Here is a 17,091-nt window from a genome sequence, read left to right as displayed (position 1 = left end):
GAAATTGCAGCTAGACCGATGGTATACTAGTATATATGTAGCCTGCACTTCGTTAGGATATCAGGATCATGCTTGTCACGGTGCAAAATCCTTGTCACCAACCGGCCGAAATTGTTGAAGAAACCAAGGGACAATAACAAAGTGTAGTACAGTAATAGTTTCAAACACTAGGGATTAGGAATCAGAATACGAGTAATATAGTGATAAAATATTTCATCAGTAACGAAAAAGTTTATTCAACAGCCTAAAAACCGTGCAAGTGTAACTACCCCCACCAGAACCCCGGCTGATAAACTCAGCTAGCGCACGTCTTCTGCAGCTGACTAGCACGGTCGCTGGTCATGACACTTGCTGGGTGGGAACGAACGAACCATTGCACGAGTGAGATGAGTTCTAGAACCTGAAGCGTAGTCGCCAGTCGCTCGCAAGCTAGAGACCGAGTTGGTGCTGACAATGTTAGCAGCCAACCAATGCGAGGACACGCCGATTGGACTTCTCCAGCCAGGGGTTGAGCTACCCAATTTGTCCCTCCAACCACCTGAAAACCAGCCGAAATATTTGTGGTAGCTCCAGGGAGCAAAAAGCACCTGCCGGCGCTCATCGTCCTGCGAGGCCAGACAAGGCATCAGTGGCAGAAGGGATCCTGCATCCATGTCGAAGGTGACGGTGCTCAAGGTGGACACCTCCTGCGCCAAATGCAAGCGCAAGGTCCTGCAGGCCGTCTCCGGCCTCAAAGGTACGAACCCGGCCGCACGCTTCAACTATGCATGCGACATGGATTCCGGCAATGGCAACCCATGATTCTTTGGTGATGGTCAGGTGTTGATAAGATCGAGGTCGACTCGGAGAAGGGCACGATGACGGTGACCGGCACGGTGGACCCGGTGGACGTGATCGTGCAGGCGAGGAAGGCCGGGAGGCGCGCGTCCGTCGTCACCATCGGCCCGCCGCCCAAGCCGGCCGAGGAGAAGAAACCCGAGCAGCAGAACAAGGGCGACGGGAAGAAGCCCGAGCAGCACAAGACCGACGAGAAGAAACTGGCGGGGGACGCGGAGAAGAAGGCGCCCGAGCAGCCGGCCACGGTGTTCGTCCACCACGTCCCCTCGTGGCCTCCGTGCCCCAGGTACCAGGAGAGAGTAGTCTACGAGCAGGACCCCCCGCCTTGCTCCATCATGTAACTAACCCATCCCATCTGACCACCATTGGTTCATTTGGACCGCATGCAGGAACCATGTAAGATCTTGCATAAATTTCACAATAAATGGTTCAATTCACTCAAAAACAGGGTACAAATAATGAAATAAACTATGGTGGCTTATTTTAATATCGAATTTATTAATGCATCTAGTAATATCAGAAATGATTTTGAAACATACAATGAATGATCAAATGGAATATTTTGCATACTGCATCTGTCTAGGCTCTGCTTGCTTGCTACGTCTTTAGGAGCTCAGGTCCGGCAGGGGAGTCAGCAGCCTGCTCGCCCTTGTACTGGTAGAAGTGCGCGCAGACGAGGAAGTCGACGAAGTTGGCCGCGGTGAGCACGGCCATGGCGTAGTAGAAGTAGTCGATCCTCCCGGTGTTGATGTCGTCGGTGACCCAGCCGGCGGACCCGCCGCGCCGCCTCGTCCGCGCGTTCACGATGCTGACCACGAGCGTGGCCAGGTAGCTGCTGATGCCCTGCGCGCAGTAGAAGGCGGCGTTGGCGAGGGTGCGCATCTGGTCCGGGAACTGCGTGACTGCGTGTTGTAGAACTCCGTCTGCCCCACCAGGCTGAACGCGCCCGACACGCTCATCACCGCGAGCTGCGGCGCCAGGAGGAACACGGACAGCGGGGACGCGCCGTCGCCGCCCGCCAGAGCGGACCGCCTCCCGGACCACAAGTCCCGCGCCCTGCCTCTGGAGCAAGGTGATGCCGCGCCCGCCCTTGGTGAGCCGCCGCGCGGCGCGGGCGATGAGAAGGTCGTAGAAGGGCACGAAGAGCGCCACGGCGGGGTAGAACACGGCGACGATCGACACCGGCGGGATGAAGTGCCTGCCCATGTGGAGGTCCATGGTCGACGCCTGGGGGAACGTGTAGTTGGTCAGCTCCGCCACCGCGGTGAACCACAGCGTGCCAGAGATCCACACGGGGATGATCTTCACAAGGCACTTGGCTTCCTCCACCTGCTGCACGCTGCACAGGTTCCACGGCATCGCCGGGGAGCCGTCTGGCCGTATCTCGTCGGCGTCGGTCACGATGGCCGCCTTGTTCAGGAAGCTGAGCTGCAACGTGAGGGGGAGCCTGAACACGCGGCGCCCGTTCCCGTTGCTCCCCACGGCGGGAGGGCCGCTGTACAGGAGCTCCTCCTGCCGCCGCGCGTCGTCGGGGTGCGGCAGCCGGAGCCTCCACTTGCGGCACGACGCGACGACCACCCGCGCGACGCTGGAGAAGATGCTGCCCTCGGGCGGCACGTAGACGTACACCGCGGCGCCGGCGAGGAAGACGGCGAAGGCGGCGGCCATGAGCACCGTGGGGATGGCGAAGCCGAGGCCCCAGCCCTCCTTGACCTGACGTACACCACGACGGTGACCGCCAGGAACGTGGCCGCCATGGCGATGGCGTAGTACCAGTTGTAGAAGCGCGCGAGCCCTCCGCCCCTCCCTTGTGGCGCTCGTCGCTCTCGTCGAACTGGTCCGCGCCGAAGGGCAGGCTGGTCGGGTTCGTGCCGGCCGCGGACACCACGAGCAGCCCCATGCCGACGTAGAGCACGGCGCGCTGCAGCGCCGACGGGGCGGCGCACGCGCCGGCCTGCCGGGCCAGCGGGCTGCACGGCGGCGGCTTGAGCCGGTGGACAGTTGCCGGCAGGGTGATCACCGCCATTCCCTGTCGTCATCAGCCATGCGTTAGCTAGATTCGATCGATCATCTTATACGCCAGATCGAGTCCAAAAGCAACGCCATTTGAGCCAAATGTTTTAAGTTTCAACAAGTTCCACTTTGTTGTGTAGGGATTGCTACGTTGTTCAATGTTCGATTGTAATGACGAAGGACTGAACATGGATTGTTAGACGAGTAGTGGTTTTGATCGCAACTTACGAGAACTCCGACGGCGGTTCCGAACAGCAGGGTCTTGAATCCTTGCCGTTGGATCACGTGCGTGCGACTCTAACCCCACGTGTTGGTGGTAAAGATGCAGTAACACCGATGACGAAGGCGACGGCTCGCCACCCTCTCGGCCTCCTCCTCCCGCCGCCGCCCGCAGCCTCTCCCACGGCGAGGCCGCTGGCCCCCTGCCGCCGCCGGCTGCCCGAGGCCATGGGTGGTGCTTCCGGCCGTCCACCCTCGCACATCTCTACGCACTGGCCGGCTGTTGCAGATCGGGCAAAAGGTTACAGTTGTTGTCTCCGAAGTCCGATGATCATGTGTCCAGCGGTGGATTGCTGGGATCAGTATTTGTAGTGGGCGTTCCTGGAGAAAATCAAGCAGGCGATTGCTGCCTTCGCCTCTTCAGATTTCACCCAGCTGCTTCCTGCGGGCTTCTCCCTGCACAAATATTGCAGCAGATCGGGCTTCTTTTCCAAAAAAAAAAAAGATCAAGCCCCATCGTCAAACGAGCAAGTGCCGTGCGGTGTGCATGCCATGCCAGTGAGTCAGTGACCATGCATCCTCACTCCTCAGTGAAAAAGGCGTAGAGATATACATTGTCACCGGCTTGAGACAAGAACCATGTCACATTTCAGTTCGATCCTTTATTAAAGAGGATGAAGAGATCACAAGTCCTCAGCGGGCCCCGCCGGATGAGGCGCTAGAGTTGATGACAGCTAATTGACAGTCGTTGCCCCCGCTTATCCCTGCAACATCCTCGTTGGCTTCCGCCAACTCCAAGGGCCCACCCCCTGTATAAAACCGGATCCATTCCGTTAGTTTCCCACGCCCAGAAAAAAAATATCGAAACAAGAGCGGAAATAGTTAGCAATAATTACAGAAAAGCACCTACACTGTCTCCCCCCTCTCTCTGTCCTCCGCCTTCGTCTTCCTGCTGCCCTCATCCTCCAATTCCCTCCCCACCCAAACCCTAGAGCAAGCTGAATGGCCCCCGCCGGGAGCTCGCGAGGGACTCCGCGCCGCCGCCGGTGACTGCTGATCCGCCCGCCCCCGCCGCGGCAGCCGGCGCCCGGGCCCGTGCCACGGAGGAGGCGACCAGATGGCGTCCAGGCAGCACAATGCGCAGTTCCACAAATCCAAGACGCTTGACAACAAATACGTGAGTGCCCTCGCGCCGCCCGCCTCCCGCCTCGGATCCGGGGGGAATTCGTGGTTCGCGCGGCCGGATTTTTTCGGGGGTGCGCTCCTAGCACTCACTGTGTTTTCTCGCGCGCGAGTGCAGATGCTTGGAGATGAGATAGGGAAGGGAGCGTACGGCCGAGTGTACAAGGGACTTGACCTGGAGAATGGCGACTTCGTGGCCATCAAGCAGGTCTCGCTGGAGAACATCCCGCAGGAGGATCTCAACATAATAATGGTGAGCTTCCATTATTTTGGCCTATATTGTCATGCATATCAAGTGCCGACCAGCAAATTTGTGGAATTGCATGAAATGTGGTTTTGCTGTGCTGTGTAACATACAACAGCAGCAGTAGCCTCAACCGCTATAAGATGCCACTAGAAATTTGAGCTATGCTGCTTGCTGTTTGGCAGCGCACTTTTTTTTTATCAGTAGCATGATACGAAATTGTACCCTAGGGGCTAGGGCTAAGTTCTGCTAGCTTACTCATGTGGATCCGTAAGCAAGCTTCCTTTAAGGTCTGTTCATACTTGCAATTATAGCGGAAGCCAAATACACGTTTACCTGTGCTTTAGGCATTGGCATGCTGATTGGTCATGTGGCAAGTTGGTTATATGTTTGTCGATTGCGATCATATATGGAGCTGTTGAGCTATTAATTGTCGCATGCGTGGGGAAGATATGGTACGTGTTTCCATATAGCATATATGACGTAATATCGTTTCGGATTTCTTTTCATAAGAAACATGACTCATGACATAAAGTAGCTCTATTCTAGGCTGTTACTAGCAGCGAGATATCTGACCCGAAAAGTGATATTTCAAAGGGCAATGCCCACAACTGTTGTTTGATGCAATTGACTTGGTTATTACGTCAATGCATGAGATAGGTGCCAAGTAATTTCCAAATTTACTACTACACACGATAAGTACGGCCGTTTTGTTTTGTCACATTATTTATGAGGAGAAGATCTTTTCTTCAGTTTCAGCACCATAACTAATTGACACTTCTCAGACCTTATATGCCTTTGCACGCACTAATGGCACATGATGGTTTGAATATTTGCAACTTTCCTGCAATGGATAGATCTATCACTTGGCTGCATAACTGCTTATGGGTGGATTCGCAGCAATTATTGACATGCTGTTTATCTAATCCATGTCTCTATAGGTGTTTGGTAAATATTTAATATCTAAAATAGCGTTTTACGTATTCGGGCTATTTTTGTGGAAGTGGACACTAATTCAGTTATATTTTCCTCCGTTTTGGCATTGATGCACGTATCATTCAGCGTTCGAAGTTGAGGTTTCGTTTTGAAATATATATGTATGAACTATTTACAGTTTGTGAAAAACCATAGAGATTTGAACCGGAAACTCCATTTTTCCTTTTGAGCATAAGTAATGCATCTGTAATTGTTTGTGGACTGACATACTGTTGCACAATAAGTTACATAAGTACTTCGTCATGAGTCTCAGGATGCACTGGGCGATTGCTGCTTTATTCTTTGCAGTTTACTGAGTTTCAGGAAGTTGTCATTTTTTGCATTCTTCTCGTATAAACCATCCCCCCGGGACTTTCTTATATAGCTGTCTCATTGTCAAAGTCCCCCCACCCCCCTCTTAAGAATACTACTGTTTTTTGCAATTGCTCTTGTACCTCTGTAGCATAGGGTTCTTACTAATTAATTGTTTTTGTTTTCTTTGTGTATGTTAACAATTCTGCACAATGATCTCCATGGTTTGCTGGTGGTGTGTATTCAGCAAGAAATTGACCTACTGAAAGTAAGTCTTTTTGTTTTTTTCATTGTTCAAATATTATTATATTTACTGTTAACACCACATTTTTGTTGTTCAATTAGCACAGATCTACTCCCTTTTGAATATCTTTTTTATCAGAATTTGTATCTCCTTTGTATGCTCTACTGATATGTAGGTAGAAGTCGCTGTAGCTGCTGTAAATACATAAAAGTCACACTAAATCCTTCCTTTTATCTAATTTAAACTGTTAGAAAATTTGAGGTTCTTTTATTTAGTTCTTTGATTCTTTGGTGCATCTTACCCAGTCTCTCCCTAGACATTTTTTAATATTCAATATAAAAGGCAATAAAATCTGGGAATAATGTGGTATGAAAGCTAAAATTCCTGTGTTTCTAGCAGTTCCTATTGTTTTAAAATTGGAAGCAGGACCATGATCATTTTATGTACTTTCACGTTTTACGAAACTCTAAATCTTTTGGTTCTTTATGCAGAATCTCAATCACAAAAACATTGTTAAGTATCTTGGATCACTGAAGACAAAGAGCCACCTCCATATTATTCTAGAGTAAGCAATTCTTGTTAAAAAATGTCTTGATACAAGGTAGAGGTGCATCTAGTGAATTCCAACTTGGAAGCTATAGACTTCTAATGCCATGGGGGTAATTGCAGATATGTGGAGAATGGCTCACTTGCCAATATTATCAAGCCAAACAAATTTGGACCTTTTCCCGAATCATTGGTGGCTGTCTACATTGCCCAGGTGCTTGATGTGATGACTGCAGCACTACTACTTTTCTTTTTCTTTCTTTTTATCTGATTTTAGTTTCTACATGGCCAGGTGTTGGAAGGTCTTGTTTACCTGCATGAACAAGGTGTCATACATAGAGATATCAAGGGTGCAAATATATTGACTACCAAAGAGGTTAATAGTTGCATAATAAGTTTATTTTCCAGGGTTTATTCTTTGTTCCACTCATTGAATATGGTAAAATACAAATATTGCAAAATCTCACAAGTTCAAATGTTGCTGGAAAAAAACCCATTAAGGTGCAAAGACACTGATCTAAGAAGGAAGTTTTTAATATCGTAGTTGGAAGCATTCAAATGCATAAAACCATGGAAAATTTAGTACACGAGTCATGCAATGAAAAAAAAGAAAGAAAAGGCACCCAAGTCTAGATACAGACTCAATGGCAGAGTGGTCTAGCATTGATTTTGGGAGCAGTTATTAATAGTCAATGTAGTTGTTCCTTCTGCCTCAATATAGCCTAAGCACAAAGTGTCAATCAACAATTTTATATAAGCTTGTACCAGTTTATCCTGCACTAGATACTGTTATAACTGTAATTAGAAATTTCCTATTACTTATTTTTGGAAATATAAAGCACTATGTACCAACATAACTTAAAGAGTGTTTTTATTCTCAGATATGTTATTCGCTCACTTCGAAATCAGCAGAATTACTATTTAAATTTTAAACTTGCATTTATAATCATAGCAGCGCTTTTCTTCTCTGTATCTTCATTTGTGTAACCTGCTTGTTTAGGGCCTTGTCAAACTTGCTGATTTTGGAGTTGCCACTAAATTGACTGAAGCTGATATCAACACTCATTCTGTGGTCGGCACTCCATACTGGATGGCCCCTGAGGTTTGATTGCTTAACTGTTTTTAGTTCTTGAATATGATGTTCCTGCTGAACTATTGTGCACTGTCACTAACATATTGAAGTAATTTCTTATCTTATTTGTGTGTGTTTTACTATAAAATGGCTTGAAGGTTCTCTGGCCCACTGTTCTGTGGACATAAAATTTGTAGAACAACAGAGATTAAGACGACCATTAATTTAGCATTTATTCATCAAGTTGAATGTCCATTTCTTTATATGGGGTCGTATTGATTGGGAATTAGTACGATGATCAATGATCATTAGGTCAGTGGAACTTATTTGTGCTGTGCTATTATGTTACATTGCTTCTGGAATTTCCACATGCATTTAGTTTTTTGGTGATGACGGCGGTTTTGCAAATCCAGCAGTGGTGCCATGATATTGTAGATTTTTAAAAGGATGTGTGTATGCTAGGTTCACTAAAAAGATCCACTCCAGGCTGAAGTGTTTTACTTACATATTCAGCTAGGACAACTAAACTAAGTAAAATTGCAAAATTGCATCATTGACTGCATATCATACTCCAATAGAGTTGCTAAGTTGCTAACAAGATTATAGCATAATATTTATTGCTATTGTGGCTTCTATGGTCTTTCAACACAGCGATAAAAAATGCATTTGTACAATGTTTGGGACTTTTTGAATTTCATTCATCATCATCTTACTAATACATGACTAAATTAGGTCATCGAAATGTCTGGTGTTTGTGCTGCTTCTGATATCTGGAGTGTTGGTTGCACTGTAATTGAGTTGCTCACATGTGCCCCGCCATATTACGATCTCCAGCCTATGCCTGCACTGTTCCGCATTGTTCAGGTAGGTTGCATACATCTGTTTTGTATCTCCTTACATGTTTGCAAGGGACTCTTTATTCAGCTATATGAGAATACTATTTATTTTGTGTAGGATGTGCATCCACCGATACCAGAGGGTCTGTCTCCTGAGATTACTGATTTTCTCCGGCAATGTTTCCAAAAGGTACACTGTTATTTTATATGTTATTTGAGAACTTGAGTAATATTCTTTAGTTACATGTCCTGACTTAACAAAACAATCGTAGGATGCAATGCAAAGGCCTGATGCGAAGACATTATTGATGCATCAATGGTTGCAAAATTCAAGACGAGCTTTGCCTGCTTCTCTTCGGCAACCTACTCCATTGAGGTATATACGGGCTAGAAACGTACGAACATTATGATGATTTCATAATTTGACCTTTTACACGCTTGCATTGCAGTATAGAGAAAACTTCTATAGACACATTTGTTTGAAGTATTGCTAGATTTAGGAAGATCTATATGATGTCCGTTTATTTATACAAGTCCTGCGCATAGTTGTCACAGCATTGCCTAATCTACGGCATGCCAAACGGCCAAGGTGTCACAGTCGGCTGTGGGAGTACGGCATGGAGCATCACCTAAACCGCCGCTTGAGCTTGTTTTGCTTCCTGCCAGCGCTCTCTGTGACCCTCTGAAGGCACCACAACACAATTTTACAAGCCTCACCTCCAGATTTCACTTGCTGCCCCTTGATTTTGGCTTCTCAAACACCTATGGACTTTAGCCCTTTCCCTGCCCATTCTAGTTGTTCTCATTCATGGACTTTTGCTTCATAATATATCACACAAATCTATGGTTTTTATATTGTCTAGATTGGTTGTCAACATATTATTTGATCCATCTTTTTATAGTGACCGTGAGAAGACATTTTAATTCTTCTTTTGGTACAATCAGGAACATTGATGGGGATGATGAAGGAAGTGTCCATAATAGCGCTGGTTTTTGCACACCAGGAGATTCTCAAACACCTATCACTTCTAATGTTGAGCAGGTAACACCAGGGGATTTCTAGCTCAGGGTGTGATCCTCCAAAATATTCTGTAGTAGACCAACTATATAAGGCTTGCAAATTATAAACTATTTTTGTTTATACTGCTCTAGGAAAATGGGAGAAAAGAGCAAATTCTGGAATCTGCTGCACAAAATAAAACTGACGAGCTTCATGATGGAAATTTAAAACCTACTGAGGGCAGTAGCTCAAACAATCTGGCAGTTATGAAAGATAACATAGTTCCTAATAAAGATCCGACATTAGTTTTACATGAGAAGCTACCAGTGGAAGCTTCATCTGGGGATGCTGATTTGAATGGCAAAGTGACGGCACATGAAGTGCAAGTTGGCCTGCCAAGTAAGATGGAGCCTGAAAGTAAAGAAAGTTCAAGTCTTGAGGATGGTGATGTGTTCTCCTTTCAGGCTGGAAGACAGAATATTGACTACCAAAAGGTGAGATCTTTCTGCATAGCATTTTAGGGAGTCACTATTATACATGTGTTTCTACTTTATGCACTCTACATGCAATTGCTTAGCCAACCATTTGTTGTACACGTGGAAGTGGGAAAAGTCAAAAAAGAAGTGCAAGAGTGAAAATACTTGAACTGTACTGTCTGGGTGAAAGAACAGGATGGGATTATGCATGATCCTGTCAAGTTGGTTTAGGTTACAATTGACCCTTTAATCAAATTCTATTGCAGTTAGGCTGCCATTTGTTTCATTATCAAGGTCTTGAACTGATTTTCTTATTATTGGAAGTTAAATGTATCCTGCCTTGACAGGTGGTTGAACCTTCAGTTGAAGGACCGAAAGAGCTGAGTAGATTTAGTGACAAACCTGGAGATGCCTCATTGGAAGATTTATTTCCACCAATCGACAAACAGGGCAATTATGGAGCTGAAGCTTCAACATCAACTACCGGCCATGAACTTCCATATAATGGTGTATCAAATGACCTTGCAAAGGTGCTCAACGCCAGGGTAGCGGAGAAGCAAAAGGGAAATGATAGCGAGTCCACAAATGGTGGGAAACTAATTGAAATTGCAGATCGACTACAAGATATTGATGCACAGGTACTGTACTAACACTAACATTATCCTATATATATACCTTCCTTTGGTAGTAAAATAGATGAAATTCCATTTACTCTAGCTCAGATTTTGATGGTATTATCAACAACATTTACAGGGTTTTGGTGACAATATTGCTGGAGAGAGTCTTTTCCCTTGGCAGGTGTGCTATTGCTTCCTTCTACTACCACAATGCATTCTGCAACTGCTGTCTATGTTTGTAAAAACCCATATCAATACTTTTCGCACATGTTTCTTAAAGCATCTTCTAGGCCATAAGGTGCCTCGAGGGTGCAAGGCGTTGCTGACGAGCTGGGGTAGCTAGATATGGTGACGAGCTGGATAGCCTAGGAAAGCCCAATCTCTCATGTTTTGTTTCCCTTTTCTCTTGAGATGCTAATACATGTATGACGCCCCCATTGTCTTACTGCCTTGACTTAGTGCCTAGGCAATATGAACGGGGTCGGTTGCCACGCCTTACCTTACCGCCTTAGAACCATGCTTCGACAATGCTCTTGGTCAACCTTTACGATCCCATAAATATACTTCCTCTGTTTCATTATATTTGTCCATAGTACACCATGTGCACAGACCAAGGAAGTACTAGCTTTAAGACTATTTAATGTCATAATACAACAATTTCTCTTCGATCGGTGCATTTAATTAGGGTAGGGAGTGAAATCACAATAACTACACCATTCATATCCTCAATGTACAAACATTATGGAATGTGTTCTCCTGAGACCATGGACAAATATGGTGAAACAGGGGGAGTATATCTTGTATACATGCCACCTGTACTGGTAGTATGTCATTTATTATGGATCTTGGTGATGGTTATCTGTTCTCTTGGAAACTTGCTGGTTGCTCTCAGTTGTTTAAGCCTGGAAATGTTGATGATTCTTGTCCAAGCATGTGCCCCTGTTGGTTGATTGCATGATCATTACTATTTAGGGCACTTTATTTTCTGTTTGAAATACACGGTACTTGCATTTGAAATGGCAGTATCTTGGATATCTTATTCACTAAAAAACTTTACTATTGCCCCTCCTAAATAAGAACAGCCGGCCAGCCTGCTCAGTGTAGTGGCACTTCAGTTTGATTTTTAGACTATTTCCTGCGAAGTACAGGTTGCTAACATACATTTCTAACTGCCAGCTTGAGCTTTGAAATACCCTTCTTTCCTCTATTTTTGTAGGAATACAGCAAAATAGTAGCACAACTGAAACCCGGGGAAAGTGAAGATGTGATATTGTCAGCGTGCCAAAAGCTTCTATTATACTTCAGTCACCGGCCTGGGCAAAAACAGATTTATGTGACACAGAATGGTTTCCTCCCGCTAATGGAACTCCTTGAACTTCCCAAAAACCGTGTATGAACTTTTACTTTGGTTTTACAAACTTTTTGATTGCTCTTTACACTGAAAAGTTGACTGTTTACCCGTTTGTAGATTTTAAGCTCTGTTCTGCAGCTCATTAACAACATTGTAAAAGATAATACAGGCTTCCTAGAAAATGCGTGCCTTGTTGGCCTCGTAAGACATTGTTCCCATGCAATTCATGACCTCCATACTCTGTTGACATTGTGGAGTGATAGTTGATATTTGAAAACTATCTGCAGATTCCAGTGGTGATGAATTTTGCGGAGCCAAATCGTCCAAAGGATGTTCGGGTGCAAGCATCCTTGTTTCTTCAGCAGCTTTGTCAGGCCAGGTTCTATTTTTTTACTCCAACATAGTTGATGGTTTCTTATTTTAATAAAAAAGTGGAGGGAATAAATGCTCTGGTTTACTAATTTTTAATTTCCATCTCCAGCACCTTGACATTGCAAATGTTCATTGCATGCCAAGGGATCCCTGTTTTGGTGAGCTTTTTAGAGCCTGATTATGCAAAATACAGGCAAGTCTGCTCATTGTTGACATAAATCTTCCCTTCTGATTTTTCTTGTGTATTCATTGTTTAAATGCTTGTATCTAACTAATGCTGGAATATTTTAAATTAGCAGGGATATGGTTCATCTTGCAATTGATGGCATATGGCAGGTGTTCAAACTACAGCATTCAACTCTGAGAAATGATTTCTGCCGTATAGCGGCAAAAAATGGGATACTTCTTAGGCTGGTGAATACTCTTCATAGCTTGAATGAAGCAACAAGATTTGCTTCCATCTCAGGGTCAGGCGCTTCGGTAACACAAAATGGCTCAACCCCCCGACGAAGATCTGGTCAATTAGACCCTTCATTTATTGAAAATTCCAAAGCAAGGCTGGATCATCACCACTCATCTGGTTCTCTGCAATCCCTACAAGCAGATGCAGATAAGCACCATATATTACTTGATTCCTCATCATCTCCTAGGTTTAGTGATAAAACTGGCTTTGGTAACTTAGAGAGGAATGAGAATGACTTGATTAGGCCACCGAGGCTTAGTGTTTCTGCAGGAAGAACATCTACAGATAGATCACCGAAGCACATAGAACTAGTTTCAAATGGTCATAATAATGGTCAAAATGACCAAGTACGGCCTCTATTGAGTTTGTTGGAGAAAGAACCACCTTCTCGACATGTATCTGGACAACTTGATTACGTTCACCACTTATCTGGATTGGGAAGGCATGAAACCATTTTACCATTATTACACGCGTCAACAGAGAGGAAAACAAATGGTGAACTTGACTTAATAATGGCGGAATTTGCTGGTACTTTATTCTGTGCCCTTTATTTCAGACTTCAGTTCTTAGCATATTGGTGTATCCACCCATCGTGCATTCTGCATTTCTGTCACTTAAGCAGTTTACTCTATGTTTGACTCCTCTTTTCTGATAGTTTACTGTTAATCAAATGCTAAACTTTTTGGTTTTGTTATACATGGACAAAAAAACCTAGACTAGAATAATACCATTCTGCATCTTCCTTTATTCATCATCCCATTGTATTCTGAACTTATCATTTCTTGGTTCTTTCCATTTATGTTAATACCACATTTGGATGTCAGGGTTCCAGAATCTCATCATTGAGATTTGTCATTTCTTTATTTTATATGCCTTGTCTATTTTGGTTTGCTTCTGGTTCCAATATACCTTCTTCCCCAAACAAGGAAATTCCCCTATCAACTGGAAAAAAAGAGACTCAGTATTACTATCCACCTCATGTTTGCACAATGGGGTACACAAGTTACCTTGAAAGCACCTAGCTCTAGTTACAGACAAGTAAAGAGGATAGACTAAAGGGACACAAAGAAAAAAAAACTCTCAGGCTATAGACCTATAGTACTTCTGTCCAAGACCAGAACAGAGAATAGTCACTGTATTAAAATATTTCAGAGGAATAGTCACTGACTTTTCACATGTCCTGTATTACATGTGTACCTCGCTTCAATTATTTACATACTGCTGTCTTTTGTAAATTTGGAGCAAAGGTACTTAGGACCTTGCTGTTGGATTATTTTGTTGCTCAGGTCCCTTTTTTTCCCCAATGTTTCAAGTGGCCCTTATGTTCTTTTAAGTGGTAAGAAGCCTGTGTTTATTGAGGAAGGATCAGCACCAAACCACCCTAGGGCCTGCGCACTCTTCATGTATGGTTCATGTGAATAGTGCTGCGTGCTACTCTCTGTGTGTATCCTGCATGTTCGAGCGAAAGAAAAGGATAAATTAGTTTTCAGTCCTTAGTTTTGCATATGTAAATCACCAGTATTTTTAGTACAGAAGGAATCATCCATATGTAGCATGGAAATGTTTGATACTATGGCCCAAGATCTCTTTATGTGCTAACAAATTGATTTTTGAACTTCATGCAGAGGTCTCTAGACATGGAAGGGAGAATGGCCATATTGATTCTAATGTAAAAGATTCAAACAGAGTTCAAAGTATGAAATATGCACCTTCAGCAGGTGTATCTAATGAAGGAGCATCTACTTCTGGAGCTGCATCGCAAACAGCATCTGGTGTGTTATCTGGATCAGGAGTGCTCAATTTAAGACCAGGAAGTACAACATCATCTGGTCCATTAGCTCAGATGTTCTCTTCCATGAGCGCAGATGTTGCACGTGAGTATCTTGAGAAAGTGGCTGATCTTCTTTTGGAGTTTGCACAAGCAGACACAGTGGTAAAATCTCTTATGGCCAGCCAAAGCCTTCTTGCACGGATTTTCCAGATGTTCAACAAGATAGAACCTCCTATTCTTCTTAAGGTAAAGCCTAAAGCATTTGATTGTTTGTGCTAGCTAATTGGTCATGTGACTGATTTCTTTTCCCTTTTTGTTTTATGGAACTGCTTGTTCTTATTGTGCAGATTCTTAGGTGCATTAATCATTTGTCTGGTGATCCCAATTGTCTTGAGACACTTCAACGCACAGATGCAATCAAGCATCTGATACCGATTCTTGAACTTCGTGATGGGCCTCTGGTATATCAAATACATAGTGAGGTGCGCACTTCTTTGTTTTATCCGAGCATGCTTACTAGTAGGGATGCAAGCTATATTTGTTTTGGGTCATTGCGTCGACCCAAAAATTTGATAAGATGAACTAGAATGGCATTGTGCCTAATTAATTTAGGAGGAGAAATGAACTAGGATGGCTTGCCATCGTAATTATTTAGTTGACCCATAAAACACCATTGGGTACCCACTTGCATCTCTCCTTACTAGGGGAAGAAAATTGTACCAGCTAGCATGTCCTTTTCGTTTTTGTGTGGTGAAACATTTTGAGTCAATATTATTGAAGTTGTTGTCCATGTTTCGATATTAGCTGGTTGGAGTCTTGGTCTACTGCTCTTAAGTCAGAGGGTGCTATGGCCTTGTGGTATTATGTGTAAATGAGCGAAGTACCAATTCTATCCTTAATTTGATGCCTTTTTTAACATAGCCAGTACGCAATTTATATAGCGTAATCGAAGTTGGAGCAAACCATCACCTGACTGTTTGGAAAAGGTTTTAGGCAACAGAACGGCATTGTTTGCAATGACAATGTGCTTGTAGCTGTGCACCTTTATGGGTGGTACAGTCTGAGTTGAAAAGTGGTTTTGTTCAATAACTATTATCAAACAACTAATTTCTCCGAACCATGTGGACAACTTGCCTTCTGTTTATTTATGTTTTCAGCACATAATAACTACCTCTACCCTCTGTCTTTAGGTCCTCAACGCTTTGTTCAACCTTTGCAAGATTAATAAAAGAAGACAAGAACAAGCAGCTGAAAATGGGATCATCCCTCACTTGATGAATTTTGTTATGTCGGACTCACCCCTAAGGCAGTATGCCCTGCCTTTGCTGTGTGATATGGCTCATGCTTCTCGCAACTCTAGAGAGCAGTTGAGGGCTCATGGAGGGCTAGATGTGTACTTAAATCTTTTGGAGGATGATGCATGGGCATGCACAGCATTGGATTCTATTGCTGTTTGTTTGGCTCATGATAATGATCACAGAAAAGTAGAACAAGCGCTGTTGAAGAAAGAGGCAATTCAGAAATTAGTGAAATTCTTCCAAGACTGCCCAGAACAATATTTTGTTCATATATTGGATGCTTTCTTGAAGATAATCACGTAAGAATATAAGGTGGCATTTCCTGATTGTCTTTGATTGTGCTACAGATTACTGATTAGTGCATTGTATGCAATGTCTTCTGCAGGAAATCTTCTCGGATAAACACTGCAATGGCCACCAATGGTTTGACAACATTGCTTATTGCAAGGCTTGACCATCGAGAAGCTATTGCTCGGTTGACTCTGCTGAAACTCATAAAGGTTTGACATCTAGTCATAGCTGGATCAAATGGTCCTGCATTTAGTAACTCTGTCAACGAAATGATTCTTGTAGTTATGTAGAATCTGAACTTTGTGGTGTATGGAACTTTTCCAGGTTGTCTATGAGCACCATCCTCGACCAAAGCAGCTCATAGTAGAGAATGACCTTCCCCAAAAGCTACAAAATCTCATTGAAGAACGCAGGGATGGGCAACGCGGCGGCCAACAAGTGTTGGTCAAACAAATGGCCACCTCATTGTTGAAAGCGCTGCACATCAACACTGTTTTGTGATTTTAGTGGGTCATGTATTTTCCTCTCAAGTTGTATATGTTTGCCCAAGAGGAAAAGGTGTCATTTTTCTTTTCTGTTTCTGTGGTGATTTCACCTGAGCACCAGACTCATAGTGTACCTGATCCCTCTTTTATCGGGAGAAAGGTTCAACGTTCCGGTGCAGGATAAGATGGTGGTTCTGCCCTTCGTGGTTGTTTATATTTAGCGTATGTTAGTGAAGAAATTGTAAATTAGACGTCTCCCAACTACAAAACAAAACCCATGTTGACCTGTTCAGCTGTATAATGTGTTGGTAAAATTTTTCCAAATCCTTCTTGTAAGTTTGGTGGCCATATCTATTGCCTCCTGCTTCTAGTCTTGTTCGGTTTTGTAGGGATCAGGATTGAAGGGGATTAACCAAACAAAACCTCAACTGGGTCATGCTTTTATCTTAGGATAATGCCACATTAAGAAACATGGCTAATATTATTG

The 17,091-nt window shown here is 44.0% G+C and overlaps 2 protein-coding genes and 1 pseudogene across 5 annotated transcripts; 2 read left to right on the top strand and 1 right to left on the bottom strand.

Moving 5' to 3' along the window:
• Positions 1-37: 37 nt before the first annotated feature.
• On the top strand, positions 38-1,279 carry LOC112901376 (heavy metal-associated isoprenylated plant protein 2-like). The gene is made up of 2 exons (XM_025970271.1): positions 38-736; positions 820-1,279. The coding sequence occupies exons 1-2, from the start codon at positions 652-654 to the stop codon at positions 1,176-1,178; spliced, it is 444 nt and encodes a 147-aa protein (XP_025826056.1). The 5' UTR covers positions 38-651; the 3' UTR covers positions 1,179-1,279.
• Positions 1,280-1,434: 155 nt separating this feature from the next.
• Positions 1,435-2,863, bottom strand: LOC112900900 (annotated as a pseudogene).
• Positions 2,864-3,926: 1,063 nt separating this feature from the next.
• LOC112899305 (MAP3K epsilon protein kinase 1-like) lies at positions 3,927-16,940 on the top strand. 4 transcript variants are annotated; one of them, XM_025967725.1, is made up of 24 exons: positions 3,927-4,246; positions 4,370-4,504; positions 6,030-6,050; positions 6,518-6,591; positions 6,696-6,786; positions 6,865-6,948; positions 7,573-7,674; positions 8,377-8,508; positions 8,599-8,670; positions 8,753-8,856; positions 9,426-9,522; positions 9,633-9,974; positions 10,304-10,594; positions 10,710-10,754; positions 11,790-11,963; positions 12,042-12,125; positions 12,212-12,303; positions 12,406-12,489; positions 12,596-13,287; positions 14,385-14,776; positions 14,878-15,012; positions 15,721-16,127; positions 16,214-16,328; positions 16,444-16,940. In XM_025967725.1, exons 1-24 carry the CDS (start codon positions 4,187-4,189, stop codon positions 16,618-16,620), a joined length of 4,002 nt encoding a protein of 1,333 aa, XP_025823510.1. In that variant the 5' UTR covers positions 3,927-4,186; the 3' UTR covers positions 16,621-16,940. The 4 variants fall into 4 exon arrangements, with proteins under 4 accessions (XP_025823510.1, XP_025823509.1, XP_025823507.1 ...); XM_025967724.1 differs by having other exon boundaries at positions 3,927-4,504; positions 14,385-14,531; positions 14,625-14,776; XM_025967722.1 differs by having other exon boundaries at positions 3,927-4,504.
• The last annotated feature ends 151 nt before the right edge of the window (positions 16,941-17,091 follow it).

The sequence above is a fragment of the Panicum hallii genome, chromosome 7 (assembly GCF_002211085.1).
Source record: "Panicum hallii strain FIL2 chromosome 7, PHallii_v3.1, whole genome shotgun sequence".
Taxonomy (NCBI): Eukaryota; Viridiplantae; Streptophyta; class Magnoliopsida; order Poales; family Poaceae; genus Panicum; species Panicum hallii.
Note: the sequence above shows the minus strand (reverse complement) of the source record. Positions and strands in the feature narration are given on the sequence as shown.

Coding starts and splice junctions, on each gene's coding strand:
- LOC112901376 (XM_025970271.1), top strand. CDS start 652: ATGTCGAAGGTGACGGTGCTCAAGGTGGACACCTCCTGCGCCAAATGC. Junction 737..819: donor GGCCGTCTCCGGCCTCAAAG/GTACGAACCCGG, acceptor GGTGATGGTCAG/GTGTTGATAAGATCGAGGTC.
- LOC112899305 (XM_025967722.1), top strand. CDS start 4,187: ATGGCGTCCAGGCAGCACAATGCGCAGTTCCACAAATCCAAGACGCTT. Junction 6,949..7,572: donor ATATATTGACTACCAAAGAG/GTTAATAGTTGC, acceptor CTGCTTGTTTAG/GGCCTTGTCAAACTTGCTGA. Junction 14,777..14,877: donor AACCTCCTATTCTTCTTAAG/GTAAAGCCTAAA, acceptor CTTATTGTGCAG/ATTCTTAGGTGCATTAATCA.